This window comes from Heloderma suspectum, chromosome 1 (genome assembly GCF_057233095.1).
Source record: "Heloderma suspectum isolate Gila_16-S chromosome 1, 16-S_ref, whole genome shotgun sequence".
Lineage (NCBI taxonomy): Eukaryota > Metazoa > Chordata > Lepidosauria > Squamata > Helodermatidae > Heloderma > Heloderma suspectum.
This window is the reverse complement of record NC_139458.1, coordinates 213,431,512-213,445,673: the sequence shown is the minus strand read 5'-3', so window position 1 is coordinate 213,445,673 and position 14,162 is coordinate 213,431,512. Positions and strand designations below refer to the sequence as shown.

The 14,162-nt window shown below is 42.0% G+C and overlaps 1 protein-coding gene across 4 annotated transcripts in view; it reads right to left on the bottom strand.

Annotated features, from left to right (window-relative positions):
* ADAM23 (ADAM metallopeptidase domain 23) overlaps positions 1–14,162 on the bottom strand; it is a 161,057-nt gene that overhangs the window by 89,089 nt on the left and 57,806 nt on the right. For all 4 annotated transcript variants that reach the window (XM_084818623.1, XM_084818610.1, XM_084818618.1 and 1 more), the window contains exons 9-11: positions 10,774–10,839; positions 9,957–10,028; positions 7,276–7,442 (exon numbers count right to left, since the gene is read on the bottom strand). In XM_084818623.1, the coding sequence (XP_084674749.1) occupies positions 7,276–7,442; positions 9,957–10,028; positions 10,774–10,839 (305 nt within the window). The remainder of the gene's footprint in view (positions 1–7,275; positions 7,443–9,956; positions 10,029–10,773; positions 10,840–14,162) is intronic.

Below are 14,162 nucleotides of genomic sequence, written 5' to 3'. Positions count from 1 at the left end.
TGTGAGTTTCAGCGTGTTGAGGTTGGGGTGTCAGCTCCTGCCCTGATCCTGAGAAATGAGATCTGGAGTCGGTAGAGATGGAGAAATTGTCTGTTCTACAAGCAAAGTAGAATAATCAACACTGCTGTTTTGGCCACCAAGGGGCAATTAAGATGCAATCTCTCCTGTCCTCTGTTAGTTTCTGAAGAATCCTTGAAAGAAGTGGAAACGGAGGGAAGCCTTAAAATAGTTCTCCCTGCCATCAGAGTTGGAAAGCATACCCCAATGATGGCCAGCCAATCCCTGTTCTCGTGCAGAACCTCTTGCAAATTGCATTCAATGGGGTTGCAAACAGATCTGTTGTTGGATGAGCCCATTTCTGTAAAAGATGATGTAGAGCGGTCAGGGACATTTGCCACTCATGGGAGGACTGATACAACTGCCTCAGGGTGTCCACTAAGACATTGTCCTTTCCTGCAATGTGAAGGCCACTCAAGAAAATGTTTCACTGAATTGCCCAATCGAATACTTTCACTGTTAGATCCATCAGCTTGGAGGAGCGTGTGCCTCCTTGCTTCCTGATGTGCCAAAGCACAGGTGTATTGTCAGGGAGGATCTGAACATGTCTACCTTGCAGGTAAGGCTTGAAAGCACGCATCACTTTCCAGACTGTGAGGAATTCCAGAAAGTTGATGTGATACTGCTTCTCTTTTGGAGACCAGGTACCTTGGATTTGGAGTGGGCCACAGTGTGCCCTCCATCCCAATAGGAAAGCATCCATTGTTAATATTCTCATAGGAGGAGGTTGAACAAAAGAGAGTCCCTGACACAGATTGCCTGGCTGCATCCACCACAGGAGAGAATCGGCTATTCTGCCCAGAATCTCTAAATGGCAGCGTTCCACATCGGTCGTGGAGTTGAAATTGTGGAATAACCAATTCTACAGTGGTCACATCTGAAGCCCTGCCCATCGAACAACTGTGACTATAGCTACCATGTGCCCTAGGAGCATTTGGATCATATGAGCAGTGACCTGTCAATGAAAGTAGAGGCTAAAGAGAGTAACTTCTCCTGTCGAAGGAGATACACGTATGCAACTGTCAAATCCAGCAGCACTTCTATAAATGGGATCCTTTGAGTTGGTTGTAAGGTTGACTTTTCTTCACTGACATACAGGCCCAATGGTCCCAGAAGGTTCCGAACAATCTCAATGGCATGATACAAGGAGTCTTTGGAATCCGAGACAAGGAGCCAGTTGTCCAGATAAGAGTAGACTTCAATGTCCTGAAGGCAAATGTACGCACATACAACTGCCATGCACTTTGTAAAGACTCTTGGAGCAGTTACTAGACTGAAAGGTACTCTGAACTGGAGCATCTTGGTACCAATGACAAACCGTAGATATTTGTGATGGGAGTCTGCAATTGTTATGTAAAAGTATGTATCCTTCAGGTCTACGGCTGCAAACCATACACCCTTTTGGAGTAAAGGTCAATGCCAACGAGGTCATTCTGAACTTTCTAGGCATAATGAATTTGTTCGAGTTCCATAAATCTAGAATTGGATGGAGTCCCCTCTCCCATTTTGGGACCGTAAAACACAGGGAAACCATTCTCTTGTCGGTACGGTAGCACTCTTTGAATTGTGATTATACTCAACACCCAATTGTCTGCTGTTGCCTTCCAGATGGAAAGGAACCAAACAAGGAAAAGGGGCTGACGGAAGGCTGTATACAGTGAGTATCAGAAAGTCAAAGCTGTTGTTTAGAGGGAGGGTCGTTCCTACCACATCCCTGACAAAATTTAGAAGAAGGAGTTTGTTTGCTGCAGTTGTGTAGATTGGTACCGAGGATAGAGATCAAATGATTGCTTGGTGGGATATGGTTGTTGGGAACGGAACCACCTGCAATGTTTATAGGGTTGCTGCTGAGGCCCAAGACCCATCTTCCTGATAGCTGTTTTCGCCTTTTGGACAGAGTCCATCTGTTCATCTCTTTTGGCATTGAACAGACCCTCTCTGTCAAAAGGTAGGTCTTCTATCCTCAAATGGGCCTCAGGAGTCAGGCCAGCAGATCGCAGCCAGGCATTCTTCCGGAGAGCATTAGCACCAACGGTGGCAGGAGCTATTAATCTGCTGTCTAGAAAGTTTGACAGCTTCCGCATGGAAAATTCTAGCCAGGTCTTTTTGATCGTCCAGAAGATACACGCAGAGTGAGTCCATTTTTTCCCAAAGGAAAAATTAGTAATGAGCCATCATGACCTGATAACTGGTGACATGCAATCCAACAGCGGCCAGTGAAGGTATGCCAATCTCCTACCTTCCTTGTCCACAGGTGAGGCACGGACTTTTGAGATCGCCCCTGTGCTGATTCAATGGTTATCAAGTTGGAACGTGGGTGCGAGTACAGAAAAGCTTTGGCCTTTGACAGGCTATAGGGATTCAAGTCTTCTAGACATCGGTGCCATTGAGGACGGGCCCTTCCACGACTGATGAACCATCTGAAGAAGAGCCGGGAGGAAATGGACTGCCACCAGCTTCAATGACTCAGAATGGCCTGCACCAAAAACTGGATCTTGAATGTGCTGTTGAACCTCAATCCCAGAAATTGGGCCATCCTGCTAACTTGCTCTGAGAAATGAAACATATCCTCAGAAGGTGATGCTCCATCTTGGTTTCCAGCCACATCATATGGGGAGGGAAGGGAAAGCAATCCAGATGAGTAAGATGATGAGTTGGACTGGTAGTCATCCACTGCATCATGATCTGCTGGTCCTATAGGCAGGGGTGGCAGCAGGTGGTCCAGTACTGGCGCCTGCAGTTGAGGTGAGCTGTTAATGGGTGCCATCTGGTTCCTCTTTAGAGAAGATGACCAAGAGGGCACTAGAGGAGGTGGGAGAAATTCATCCTCTGCCCAAGGACAAGATATAGTTGCCGAGGGGCAAGGGTGGTATCAGGGAGAAGTCACTCCAAGATATATGGTAGGGTCATAATAATGTTCTCGATCCCAAGAACAATGCCAATCCTCGAAAGGACAGCGTCTCTGAGGAGGAAAGGACCATTCAGAACATCTATCTCAGTCTCGGTATGGAGACTATGACCTTTCCCTGTGACGATGCCTGTACCAACAATTTGCGTCCAGCCATCTGAATGGCTCAGGGGACCGCAATCGATGTCTTGGTCCTGGGTCTGCAAATGGAGAGGGAAGCTGTCAATCCCAAGAAAGCAAAAAATGTTGTTCTCGATGTTGGGAGGCGCCACCCAAACGATGATGGGGAGACTGGCTATCCCAGTGTGGAGAAGTTCCTCGGTCCCAAGGAAGCATTAGTGGGAAAGACATTTCCACAGTTTCTCCCTCAGAAACTGTAGAAATCTGCTCCAGTATAGGGGCAGTCAGTAGCGGTGGAACCGGCGATTTTATTAAAAGCGGTGTTAAACCTTCAGCTACAAAGGTTCCATCAACACTTTTCTTTTTCTTATGCTTTTTAAAACTTTCCAATCTCAGTTTCGGATTTTTAGCCTTTTTAGAAAGCTTTTCTGCTAACGGCACTGTTATGGAGTACCCTGGCACAGACAGGTCTGCTCGATCTGCAACAGGGACTGAAGATTGCAGTGAGGAGGGTTTGGGTGAAGACATAGTGGCTGCTGTCTTCTGTTTTACATTAGAGTCAGTCAGTTTTTTAGAGTCCACTGCCAATATGGCTTTCCACCAGAGCTCCGCTTTCAGTCTATCCAACCAATTTCTCCTCGCCTGCTTAGTGAAAGATTGCCAGAGTGAACATGCCTAGGGTAAATCTGATTCTCCCAAACAAAAAAGACAGAGAGAATGGGGATCATTTGGAGCAACTTGCTTCCACATTTCACGCATTTGCGAAATGGAGCTTTAGAGGCCACATGCCACAAAAAAAAACAGCTGCTGCTCATCATGGCAGATGAAGACAGATGAAAACAACAAAACTCCTTTTTTTAATGATGAAAACGTGAACAAAAAGAAGAAAGAAGAGAAAAACAGGAAAGAACAGTCCTCAGCACTATTTTTTAACAAACAAAATGTTCCCTTAATACAGATGAAGATCCTGTATCGGCAACTGGCTAGGCAGTTGAAAGACAACTGAGGGAACAGGTGGGAACCTGCTGGACATGCACAATAGATGGTGAGGGAAGAGTTCCCACTGAAAACATTCCTCAGCTTGGAAGATTCCTGGACAAGGCTCCACACAGGCGCAGAGCCCATATGTGTTATGCACAGAGACCACGAAGAAGAAATTTGAGTTACATGTTATACAGTGGCTCAGAAATTAACTTGGTTAATGCCCTTAACACTTTGTGTAAATCCCAAGAGGGATATCTATGCACCATGGGTGGTTTCAACAGAAATTATACAGATCCCTTAAACTCCTTGGGAAGAATGCTGGACAAGGCTTTTTAGTGTCTTTTTAGTTTATTAGGGTGTAGTCCCTGATCGAACCCAGACTGGAGGAAAGCTAGCAACACCTTAATGTCTGCCTTATCCAGGTCTGCTCCTTTTATTCTATAATACTTAAACAAAAGCCCTCCAAGTAACTTTGCAGACTCTGGTAATGAAGGCTCTCCAAGTTATTAAGATAGTGTTTATCACCTTTATGTTCATATTGTCAAGGGCTCCTTGGAGGCCTCTCTCAGTCTAATCCAGTAGCCAAGTCCAGACAAAGACAAAGGGATTCCTTTCAAAGCTTTATTCTTCTTTTACAACTTAACAACTCTACAGGTAGCAACTAGATCTGAGCAGCAGAGTACCTATGCCCTAAGTTGAAACAGTTGGTCCCCGTTTGAAAGGGAATTACTGGCAGACCCCTGAACTTAAGGACTAGGGAGAGTCCCTCCCCTTTTCCCTTGGATCCTCGGGGCGCAGCCATTGTTTGCGTTTATTAATAAGTGTTTATTGGCCTATGCAGCCTATACAAGCTACCAGCAGCCTGGTAGATGAGCTAACTAGTAACATAATGTCTGAATTTACAAAGTGTAGGACCTGTCTTGCGGTAAGAAGATGACATCTGACTGGGTGTTCCATATTACCTCCAGGTGCTAGTCTCTATCTCTAGCAGTTTCTGCACCCCAGCTGGGTAGCACGACACTGCTGTGACATGGCCACTCTCCTCCTGTGGCCCTCACTGGCATGAGAGGTGAGAAATGGACTTGTCAGAGACTGCTGGCATAAATTGGGGAGGGGACATGCCACGATGGGTGGACTTCGCTGAGAGCAACTTGCACTTCCTTTTTCAGGTGCTCCATCTGCTGGCAGATAGACCCTTCGTGGAATCCAGGGTTTTCCTCTACATACTGGCTGTCAGGCATTGCAGCTGGAAAGCTGAAAGCTCCCTCAAAACATTTTTGTTTGTTTTTGGTAGAAATGGTCCCTCTCAAGAATAGATAAGAGGAAAGATGAAGAAAGCAGGTAGGTTGTGAGGTAAAAGAATGTGGAACATTGGCGGAAAACAGCAGAGGTCCAGTCTCAGAGCTGGTTAGGAATGAAACTGGAAGCAGGTTGCTCCCCCACATGGGAGGGCATTCAAAAGCCTAATCAGCATAGTCCTGCCTGTCAGAACAAGCAGGAGGGGAAATCTATCCAAGGGTATCTACCACCACTGAAGGAAAAAAAAAAGATTCCCTCATTCAGCAAACTTGCAAATGCTTGAAAGACCTCTATATGTAGAACATGGTAATAGTCATTTCATTTCCATTCATATATAGACAAAGCTAAATTACTACACATTACAATCTGCAAAACTGATTCCATGGCAAGAGTCAATGGTTTCTATTCCCCTGCTCTGACATGGAATGGATTTGTCTAAAGGGGTGCCCTTTTGCAAGGCAGGGATTAGGATATAGCAATTTCAAAGGAAAAGAGCAATATCTCCCCACACAAACCCAGATCCTAGATCCCCCAGTCCTTGCACCACCAGCCTTGCTGTTTACATTTCCTTCCTCTGTAATAAAGGATTTTTACCACTGACAGCAAATGCTGTCAGGCTGTGCAATATGCACTTTATGGGAGTCTCTACTACCATTTCTACCAAGGATGGTCCTCTATTATGGGCTGTGGATTATAAAACCCTCCCCGCTCCCCACAGAAAAAAGAAAATATGCAATTAAAGAGCCTTGTTTTAACAATCACTGCACTAACGAAGGTTTTATTATTGCCACTGCTGTACTGTCATAGGAAACTGCCTTATAACAAGACAGACCATTAGACCATATAGGTGAGTATTGTCTACAGTTTCTCCTGGCATGGAGAAAAGCAAAAGGAGGGCAAGATGTCAGTGGGCATGGCTTTGATAAGTCCTGGCTCAAATTAAGCCATTTCTTTGGTTACCTGTAAACAGTTTTGGAGAGCTGTATAGCATTGTTTCACATTAGTAAATAAGGCATAGTTCTTAATTAGTTTACAAAAAACATTTTACTATCATCTTAAGACTGAAACTGATTGCTGACTAGGATAAATGCTATGCCCTCTCCCAGAAACATGTATTTTCCTCTTTTTAAATGCATCAAATCTTAGGAAAGTTCCGTATAACTCAACATTCACATGCCACATTGCAAATATTCATCCTCGTATTTTACTATCCTTGCAGTTTTTTTGTTGTTCTTCAAATATGTAATCTTAAATATCCCATTTTTGTTCTAATGTAGGTACTTATCACTTGACTATCAATTTCAATGTACACCAGGGCTAGTTCAGGGGAGGGCAACCACTTTTGGTGCAGGCAAATCCCCAGCTGATCTCTGATCTCTCTGATCAGAGGTAACAGAGGGATTCCCCTTTGTGCTGCTCGCCCTCAGGGGGCAGAGCCTAGGGAGGGAAGCGGGAGGGCCCCCCAAAGGGTGCCAAGTCGTAAACATTAAAATTTGGGGATGGAGGAAATCACAGTGGTAGTTGCTAGACGTATACCCAGATATAACCTAGGACCCATTTTGCTGACTCTTGTCTACGTGGATCTGCAGTTACACTGTAGACCACCATAACAGTACACAGGATATCATATTACATCTTCAAAATTGTTTTCTGATACTTCCTTTAAAATTTCTACATTAAATGAATTTTTAAAAAAATACAGAAATCAGAAGTTTACTACAGTGATGCACATTTTGAAGTTTATTTTTATCTAATACTTTTTTGTATTTTTATAATTACTGAAATAAAATAACTAAAATAAGCAGTATTTAAGATATATCTAGGACACAGAAGTAAGTAGACAAAATGAGAGCATGAAAGAGTTATCTTCAGAAAACCATGTACAAAACAGAGCTCACAATACATACGAGAGAAGGTGTACAGCATCAGCATGCTGTCTGATGAAATGCTGCCGATATTTGGAGAAATCATGAAGCATCTGCCTTGGATCAGGGCGAACATTAATACGATCTCTGTCTGACCAGGTTTCAACAGCAACCAAAACAACTCTGGTGTTCAGTTGCTCCTTGTAAATCTGCGGGCAGAGACAGGACAGGCACAGGAGTAGAACACTGGGTCAAACATGCACAATTAGCCAATCAGTCAGTGGAAGGACAAAGGGGGTAAAGCAGGAGGGAAACATTGGGATATAATTAGCTGATATGCCTCGAATTTTCCTAAAAATCAACATTCCACTACGCTTACATTAAATCCAATAATACAAAAGATCACATATGATAATCATTATTATTATTATTATTATTATAAATTTAACAGATTTAAATAAATTTAATAGGTTATTAGACAATTATGTTTCTTCACTCTATATACATATATGCACCTCAGAATCCATATGCAGGCATTAGTAATACAAATTAGAGTGTTCTGCAGCATTGGTAAAGGTCTCTACCAATGGGATTCCAACGGTAAAGGGCAGCATATAGATGCTAATCCCTCAGTTGCCAAGAAAGGAAACTGTGCTGACTGGACTGCACACTTTCCCTCAGCAACTTCAGAGATGAAGAGAGGAAGAAGAGTGCAGGTGCATTCCCCCCCACTGCTCAATCCAGTATTGCTTGGTTCAGAGACAAGTTGGCTATGATACAAACAGCAAAGATGGGGCAATGAGCCCTGCCCCAAAGTGTACAAGCAGCAAATAGTGTTGAACTTGCAAGAGGGAAAACAACAGTTTGCATACCATCACACCAGCCCAGCCTCCCAATTCCATTGCCACTCTGTTCCGTCACTCACTACTTAAGGGTGGGGAGAACGAGGAAGGAATTATTCCAAGTGTGTTGTGGTGTACAGATGTAGTGTATTTATCCATGTCCCATCTATGTGTGGAGTCTGTGAAGGAGAGATAACCCCACTCCTAATTTTCTGGTAGGTCCCCATTGGTCTATATTTAAAAATAAGATTTCTCCAGTATGTCATTTAGTTCCATAACCTTACATTTATCCTTACTTATTCAAAAGACACTAAGCATTAAAAGATAACAAATGGAAACTGCAACAAAATGACTAACCCCTATATTCTGATGTAGCTCAGCAATGACCCCTAAAGCATTTGGTAACTTGGCGCCAGGCTAGAAAACCTAGCAGGCCCTATCTTACCTGTAGTTCCCCAATACACATTCAAAACTTCAGCTCTTTCGTACAGTGGTTTGTCCAGCTGGAACTGGCCAGGTCTTTTATAATTCAAGTGTAGGATTGTTAGGATGGTGGGTCCAGCTACTGAACAATTTTATGCTTTGCTGGCTACTGATATCAGAAACGGGGGGCACCGTGTTATTGAACAAAACCAGCAGTCAGTCTCTGCTAAGGGGCTAGCTTTTAATGAACTCAGATTTCCAGAAAAGTGCTTGCTCACTCCATGTTGATGTCCTAACAACATCTAACCAAGAGGCTAAGATGCTTTCTCTCAGACCATCCTCTTCGTAAGGAATGCGGCATATACTCTCAAAGCCAAGATTCTAAAGTAGGCAACATGTAACTAGCCAAGTTAGATTGACTTTATTGATTTTATTTAGAAATCTGTTTGTGTGTGCAATTTTGTTACCCTTCCTTGTTTTCCCCACCCCTCCAAAAATAAACTCATTTTTTATATTTGTACATGGCTGCATCGTTTTAAAAGCGAATTTCTCACTAAACCTTCCTCATGGGCAATACAGCACAGTAACAAAACTACCGCCTGTGTTCTTAGGATTTTTCACAAAGTTTTTGTTAGCTTCTCTGTGTCTGGGCTTTCAGCAAGAAAATCCAAGCACCTTTCTTTTTATTTCTTCCTAGAGCTGGGCTGAAGGGAGGGGTCCTTGGTCACAGAGCTTAGAACTCCCCAAATGGCTGGACAGACTAGGGTGTCTCAAGTGATTCAACCTGGCTGGTGGCAGCCTATTGTAATTCTTTGGGTGGGGGGGAACTGTTGTCTAGAAGGCATCCACAGTAGGGAAAATCATCCCTCTTCCAGATCCCCCTTCCAAGTATTTTTAAAAAATATTTGTACTTTTGCAAACCTTGGGGTTCTCCCAAGCCTGCTAATACCCCGCCCCCTCCTTTGTGTGTGGATGGTGCTGTTTAGGCTACATAAGGGTTGGAATTTGGATAATTGATTCTGCTATTAATCCATATTAGTTCTTGCTCCCTATCGATTGTATCCAGTTGTGTAATTCTGCTAGTGCAAATTACGTTGCACTTGCCAAAACCAAGTTCTAAACTATGCACAAGGGGAGAATCCAACTAAAGTTCCATTTGCACAACGGCTTGCAGATCTTAGATTTACAAAGTGATTCTCTAGTGCTCGCACAACCTCTTGCTCAAAGGGAAAAGGCAGTGGACCTTCTGCTAGCACAGCAATTTCTTCCACTAATGGTACATTCAATTTAGGCCAATAAATAAATGTTGTTTAATGAACTACTGGATTCCTTTCCACAGCCTATGCAAGAAACATCCTAAAGTGATATAAAAGCTATCATTCTCCATCACCTCTATTTTCATCCCAATGTCTGCCAAGTAAAATGGTGAATAATATTAATTTCATTGATTATACTTACAGCATCCACAAGGTTTACCACAGATTTCGCAAAGTTGTTTGTATAAGCATGGGATGATCGGTGCTTTTTGAACTACAAGAAAAATGTTAAGTCATAATTCGATCACATTATTCTCTATTGCCTCCTGGCAATGTAAAGAACAAACAGCTGCTCTGCAAATAGTACTTTCCTTTTGAACTACTGACATTTATGCAGTCTGCAAGCATTGGACTGGACTCGATGATCTTATAGGCCCCTTCCAACCCTACTATTCTATGATTTGTTTCATGGTCAATTGCACAAAAATAAGGTGAAACCTATAATAAAAAATTCATTTGCAACAACTTTCCCCCATCAATTTCACTTTCAAAAGTTATTTAACTTCTGAAATGATCACAAGCCTCCTTATGCAGCTCACTCTCACTATCGTGTTTCTCAGCTTCAAGTGAAACAATACTGTTGAAAGATTGCTCTGACTTCTATAGGTGGGACTATAATTTAGGTTTGCCTTAAAGCAACCACAGTGGATGCCTTGGTGTCTTGAAGAAAGATTACAAATAATTAAGGGTGCAATCCTATGCATGTTTAGACAGAAAAAATCCTTTAATTCTTAGCATGTTCCCACCAGCCCTGCTGGCAAGGACATGCTGGGAATTTGCTGATTTACTGTTATGCCAAAACTGGCCCAGGCCCTAATTCTTACCAAATTAATCAAGCTGTATCAGCACATAACATATCCAACTGTTGACAGTTGTAAAGAAGAGAAAATATCCTACTGTAACTGTATAACTAAATTTGATAATTAGATAATGGAAAAGAATTAATACAATCAACTTACCATTTTATGGTCATTAACTATCATGAGCTCCAAGTATTTCATTTCCTCAAATATGCCACGCAATGTCTATAAGATTTAAAAAGTTACAGTTGGAGTTTTAACAATGAATTTGGAATTGCTTTATCATTGCTTTGTCATGGCATGCTATGCTGTGTACCTACACCTGTTTTCATTTAACTTTGTTAAAGGCTTAACAATACACTAGAATGCAGCAAATAGACTATATCTGTTCATGATGGTATCTCTATCGTTTATCATATTTTACTGGTGAATTTCTTCTGATTTTCTTCATGACCATTCTGTAAATTGTATCTATGGCCCATTATAGGATTTATAGTGCAAATACAAGAGGGGGCACAGTTTAGTAGTAGAGTATATGCTTTATTAGGAAGTCCCAAATTTAATCTCTGGCATTTCCATTTAAAAGGATCTTAGATGGCAGGGCTGGGAAAGAGCTCTGCATGAGATGCTAGCTACCAGACGGTAGACGGTTGACAGCACTGGGCTAAACTAGTGTTGGGCTAAGATATTTGATCCAGCATTTTCCATCACTTTCAGGGGTGGGTGTGGGTTAAAACTGTACCTGAAATTCAATCACTGTGCGTATGTGGGGAGGGGGGGAGAAAGAAAGAAATCATACCACATTCAGGCATTGGCTGAAAGTTTGTTCCATTTTTCTTTTCTTATTTTAACTGTTCTGGTAGCAGCTTGTCTCTTCAAAGCAGCCCTGCTGTGTTCCTGGGCTAGAATGTCCTTGGGGAAGGTGAACATGGCAGGGATGCTTTGAACAGTTAAAAAAAAAGAAAGAAAAAAGAAAAAACCTTTACAGAGCAATCCTATGGTCCCTGTGAGGCCTTCCCAGGGATCATAGGATGGTGCAGATTTCCCCAGCCCCATCCTGAAGCCACAGATCCAACTACAATCTGGGGGGGGGGGGGAGAAATCCTATTGAGGATTCCGTGCCCTCCTCCCAGCCACTGTGGAAAGCTCTGTGGGGGGTCCTCTTCCAAGGTCACTTTTGCGACCTCAGAAGAGGGTTGAGGAGGGAGGAAAGGGGGCAAGATTGTGGGTAGGGTGGGAAGTCTGTCACCCATCCCTGCCCACAGCAAGGTAAGTCAGCTAGAATGGGCCAAGAGGCCAGTCTAGCTGAAAATGTTTTTTAAGGTGGAACAGGAGGCATTTTTGCCTCTGTCGTTCCACCTGCCCTGCCAGTAGGGCTTTGAATTGGTGGAGGGCTCTGGGATCATGCTCTAAGTCACCATGTCTAAAAAGTAAGTACACCCTGCATCAAAGTTATGCAACTTTCACTTGCCCCTTTGAAAGTCATCAATGTTCTCCCCTGCCCACAATTTTGTGGTGAGGAATGGTTCCATGAGGGGTGGGGTGGAATCACATTCAGCCCTAGGCTAAACAAACCAATGATCTGACCCAATATAAGGGAGATCCATATGTTCAGAGAAGGACTAGTTTACACAACACATGTCCCTCACAGTCAGTAGTTGCATCCTGCAACAAGTAAATGTGCAAAACCTGACAGACCTTTGCACACACAACAATTGTGTGTGTGTTGGAGGGTGGTGGTGGTTAATAAATGTATGAATCTTATTCTGCCAATAATTAATAAATATACTTCTGAACAAATATATTCCATCATCCCAGGAAATGGTTTGCAGGCCCATGATGCAGCCACCTCGCTGAAGCTAAGTGAGTCTGGTGCCTGGATGGGAGACTGCCCAGGAACTCCATGTACAAGACCTTGAATTTCCAAGAGACAGGATTGCATATACCTGTTGTTTTCTGTAATTATGCTGTCAGGGAATTAAATTAACTTTCTCTTAAATTAGTACATAAAGAAAAAAATGTTTCATATTTCCAAATATATACTCGGGCATTAAGTAAACAAGTATCCCAAGAGTTGATCATATGTGGGTGTATTCCACCTTACAATAAAAAATCTAATATAAACTAGAAACCAGATATTTTTTGTTCTCCACATGTTTCACATTTAGATGGATTCCTAGACATGAAACACTGATCAGTTAATTTTTTAACATACTGCTGTGGGTTACCTATCAGATTTCTGTGAGTAGGGCTATCAGTGTGGATTGCCTTGAGGTAACAGCTGGCAGGGCCTTGGACTTGTTAATAGCCCTGGATGTGTTTCCTTGGGAATTAATTGTTTGAAAAGACAGAGAAAGGCAGACCTTCCCCACTGCCAGGTAGAGATGAGGTAATGTTTCTTTTTTAATATTGTACATTTTTATTCAATTTTCTTTTTAAAGCATATGGTAATCTAGATATGTAAGGAGGAAAACAAAAGGACTGACTTCAGTTTTAAGTCAGAGAAAAACAGAGAGAGCAGAGTTTTGGACTCTTAGCTGACAACATTTTAAAGTACTGGCTGTCTCCCTGGAGATCTGATGTAGGAGCAGTGGACTCTGGCTATCTGCTAGAATATTTGAGCAGAGGTGGGGGCAGCTGTTTATTTTTAAATAAATCAAGTATTATAAAATGCTAATAAGCCATCAGTGATCTCCTTCCAAAGAGAACCAAACCCAGGTAAGCGATGCGCCCCTGGAACTTCTCAGCTCTCAGAAAAGTAACAATAAGTTAGGATATGAGCATAACAATATGTTTGGATTTGTAAGAATCCAAACCCTGATGGAGAATGATCATTCTTTCAGTGTCCACATATAGCCACTTTTGATTTTGATTCAGTAGGCTTAATTGTGTACATATTAGGCTTTCTCCATACGAGCCTAACTCTCCAGTGGGATTCAAATATAAATCATATATAACAGTGGCACTTGATGATTTAGCTGAACTAATTCAATACCAAACTGAATTTATCCCAAACTCTGAACAAACTATTAATCATAGATGACTGCTTTAAAAGTTTCAGTGATTAAACTATAACTTTGTTTAATCTTTACAACAGCTTTTTGTGTGCTGTTTAACCAGATCATTATCCACTGTAGGCAATTTACATAATAACTGAATTTCATATTTGGTACTCCTAACTCTGTTTCTTTTTTTCATCTTTCAATATTCTTTCCTCGATTCTGTTTTTTTCTTAAACTATAAAAACTGAAATTAAAGTTGTCCTATTGTCCTAAAGTTGTCAACTGAGTCTCTTCACCTTTATTGCTAGTGAGAAATTATATCTATTTATTCACTGATTTATATTTGTGTCAGTATCACCATTTAATTGCAACTACATATCCATTATGAAATAAATTTAACTTCTGTCACTTTTCTACTTGAGAGCAGCAAAACATTCAGGACGTGAATCAGGTATTCTGCATCCTTGGTCACTGCATGGCAGTGGTAATCACAGTAAAATCTGTTTAGCATGGAAGCTGAAGGTATGACAAATTACTTCGTTTAAC